This window comes from Poecilia reticulata, linkage group LG16 (assembly GCF_000633615.1).
Source record: "Poecilia reticulata strain Guanapo linkage group LG16, Guppy_female_1.0+MT, whole genome shotgun sequence".
NCBI classification, from domain to species: Eukaryota; Metazoa; Chordata; class Actinopteri; order Cyprinodontiformes; family Poeciliidae; genus Poecilia; species Poecilia reticulata.
The window spans coordinates 507,432-510,619 of record NC_024346.1 but is presented as its reverse complement, the minus strand read 5'-3'; the positions used below and the strand labels follow the sequence as shown (position 1 = coordinate 510,619).

Genomic DNA, 3,188 nt, shown 5'->3' with positions numbered 1-3,188 from the left:
GGCCCCTGAAGGGGCAGGAGCTCCAACCCCCCCAGACCCCCTCTGCATGCACCTGTCCATAGGTAACATGTGAGGATCAAAAACATCTCTGCACAGTCAAGTGTCCAACAATGTCTAATCATTTTAAAACTATTTATATTCCATCCAACAGTTTTGCAGATTTTATCAACATGGCTCCTAAAATGTAACTSAGCATCCAGAATTATTGCTAAATGTTTTTATGGTGATACTTGTTAACAGGCTGCATTGATCTGAATATTCAAGGCTGTAAGGATGTTTTCTAGGCTGAACAGCAGAAGCACTTTGTTTTCTATATCCTTTAGAACACCATAACTGATAAATTCACAAARTATTACAAAATACCACAAAATACCTGGACAGCTGCAGCAGACGAGGCTGCATGTCGCGATAAAAATAGTTTAATCATTTTACACAAATCTCAAAACGTGAAGCAAAGAACTTACATTATCTGTTGGAAATAAACACAAAGTTTTCAGGAACTAAATAATTTCACTGCCACACTGTGTGTGTGTTTATGGTGTCAAACTGCCAAAACGCCTTCATCTCCATTTCCTGTTGAACAAAATGGCTCCAGAGTTCAATCAGCATCTGGTCACATCCAGACCAGGTTTTACCTGAACACAGACCTGGCAGAGAAAAGTTTTCACGCCCTCCTGGTGCCGGACCGGCCCTGATCTGACCCGGCCAGGAAGAACTGACCCGGTCAGATCAGGATGTTCTGGTGAACCAAAGCAGCCCAGACCATAATACTGCCACCGCCATGCTGCTTCACTCTCCTCTTAATGAAACCATCACCGCTGTTCTGTGGTTGGTTTCAGGTCTGGATCAGAACCACGGCGGGGAGTACGCTGCCTACGTGACTCTGGTTGAGAGTTTCATCGCAGCTCTCAGGTCCTGTGACATCACTCCCTACGTGGTTCTGGACGGAGGTTCTGATGTCACAGACAAAAAGTTGGAAACGGCAGCAAAGCGGCGTGAGGACCGGATCCGGAAAGCCCATGAAGCAGCGGCCAGCGGTAGAACGATGTGCATCCTGCCCCGAATGGCCGAGTTGGTCTTCATACAGACGCTGGCCCGGCTGCAGGTTCCGGTGGCCCAGTGTTTTGCAGAGGCTGACCAGGAGATAGCGGCGCTGGCGTCAGAATGGCGCTGCCCGGTTCTGTCCAACGACAGCGACTTCTTCGTGTTCGACCTGCCGGGGGGGTTTCTGCCCATCAGCCACTTCCACTGGCGGGAGGTGAGGCAGAGCGGCTCCCGGAGCTCCGTCTCCTGCAGGAGGTACTACACCTCCAGCTTCTGCAGCTTCTTCGGACTCCGGCGCCAGCTCCTGCCCGCCTTCGCCGCCTTGGCCGGTAACGACTACGTGAAGCTGAGAGGGATCGACTGGACTCGGTTCGTCCAGGCCGGTACCGGCACAGAGGCCTGCGGCCGCCTGGAGGGGCTGCTCTGCTGGCTGAAGGGGCTCCAGGAGTCCCGGGGGCCCCTGGAGGTCCTGGAGGAAGCACTGGGCCTGTTGGGGGACCTGAGCGGGGACAAGCGGGAGCTCCTCCAGAACCTGCGTCTGGGGATGGAGGAGTACCAGCTGGGTCGGAGCGCTCTGAGCCGCTTCTTCCTTCATGGAGCGCCGCCTGAGTTCCCAGCACTGGAGCAGGTGACTCACTCCGTATTTCTGTTCACGATTCTTTTATGATCCGAGCAACAAAATGAGTTTGTTCCAGAAACTCAAACATAATAAAAATATTCATAAAATAAAAACTAAATATGTTAGAAATGACCAGATGTGAAATCCAGGACAGAGTGTGAAATCAGCCGGACACTGAGTGAAGGTCAGGGTGGGTCCAGACTCCTACCGGGTCCAGACTCCTGCCGGGTTCAGACTGCTGCCGGGTCCAGACTGCTGCCGGGTCCAGACTCCTGCCGGGTCCAGACTGCTGCCGGGTTCAGAACCGGTCCTGCTTGTCGCTTCTGCCACCCAAGCAGACAACAGAACCGTCACTTTCACCACAGACTTCAGTCATGAAGCCGTTGAGGTGGTGAGGAATCAACGCAACAGGCATGAAGGCCGGAAAACAGAATGCTGAATTCACAGGGACACAGCAGGGACACAGCAGGGACACAGGGACACAGGGACACAGCAGGGACACAGCAGGGACACAGCAGGGACACAGCAGGCAAGGCTCCAGACCAACAGCTGGACAAAGTCAGCAGGTGGAACAAGACACACCTGGGAGCAAACAGGGGGACAGACAGGACATCAGAGACTCACAGTCCTGCGGCTCTTCATGATGTCCCAGCGCCGCAAGAGGCCGAGAGACCAACAGGTGGAGGCTGGATCATTTAGGAATAACATCCGTTTCCATGGCAACAGCTCTCCTCCGCATTTCTGCATCGCTTCACGGCGCTGGGAGAGACAGAAGACAAGCGGACACACTGCATGTCAGCAGGTTCTGGAAGAAGCCGGAACCGGTTCTGATCACATGGATCAGTCGATGCTGAGGCCTGGAGAAAAACTGAACTGAGGAATCAGGAAGCAGCGGAGAGTCCTGGCAGTCTGGACTCGGGGTTAACCTGTAGAGGGAGCCTACAGGGCTAGAAGGGGGCGGGGCCGACCTTGACTTGTTACACCAAGGTCACTACAGTCCCTGTAATAGGTACAAATCTGAGCTACTAAATTGTCCTTCGTGTTTCAGAGACGATTCCACATCCGGCAGGAAGACGGAACCTTTTCTGTGAATGAAGTTTTACTTTGACTAGTCTAATCATCGTCGTGTTTCCACTGACACACGTGAAGCAGCAGCTTGGAGTAACACCAGATCTATAGACGTATCTTCATTTGGCTCTTGGTGCTGAACCGGTTCCCCACCTGGACTCTCGCTCCCGGATCCGGATCCAGTTTAGAAACCCGTTCAGTCCAGAAACCTGCAGCCAGAGCTGCAGCTCAGGGCTGGTTAGAAATGTTCAGTGGTTCTTCAGGTTTCACTGATGTCAGGTCATCACTGGAGGGGATGCAGCTTCAAACTCTGGACCTGAAATGTCCAGGATGTCTCCAGAAGGTCCAGATCTGTGCAGGGTTCAGGGCTGATGTGGGTGAAGCCGAGCTGACGGTGTCGTCTCCTTTAGGAAGCGGGCCGAGCTGACGGTGTCGTCTCCTTTAGGAAGCGGGCCGA

At 53.1% G+C, this 3,188-nt stretch overlaps 1 protein-coding gene across 1 annotated transcript in view; it reads left to right on the top strand.

The window, feature by feature from the left end:
• aste1a (asteroid homolog 1a) overlaps window positions 1-3,188 on the top strand; it is a 9,493-nt gene that overhangs the window by 1,694 nt on the left and 4,611 nt on the right. The window contains exon 2 of the mRNA XM_008430622.2: window positions 840-1,672. Within this exon, the coding sequence (XP_008428844.1) occupies window positions 840-1,672 (833 nt within the window). The remainder of the gene's footprint in view (window positions 1-839; window positions 1,673-3,188) is intronic.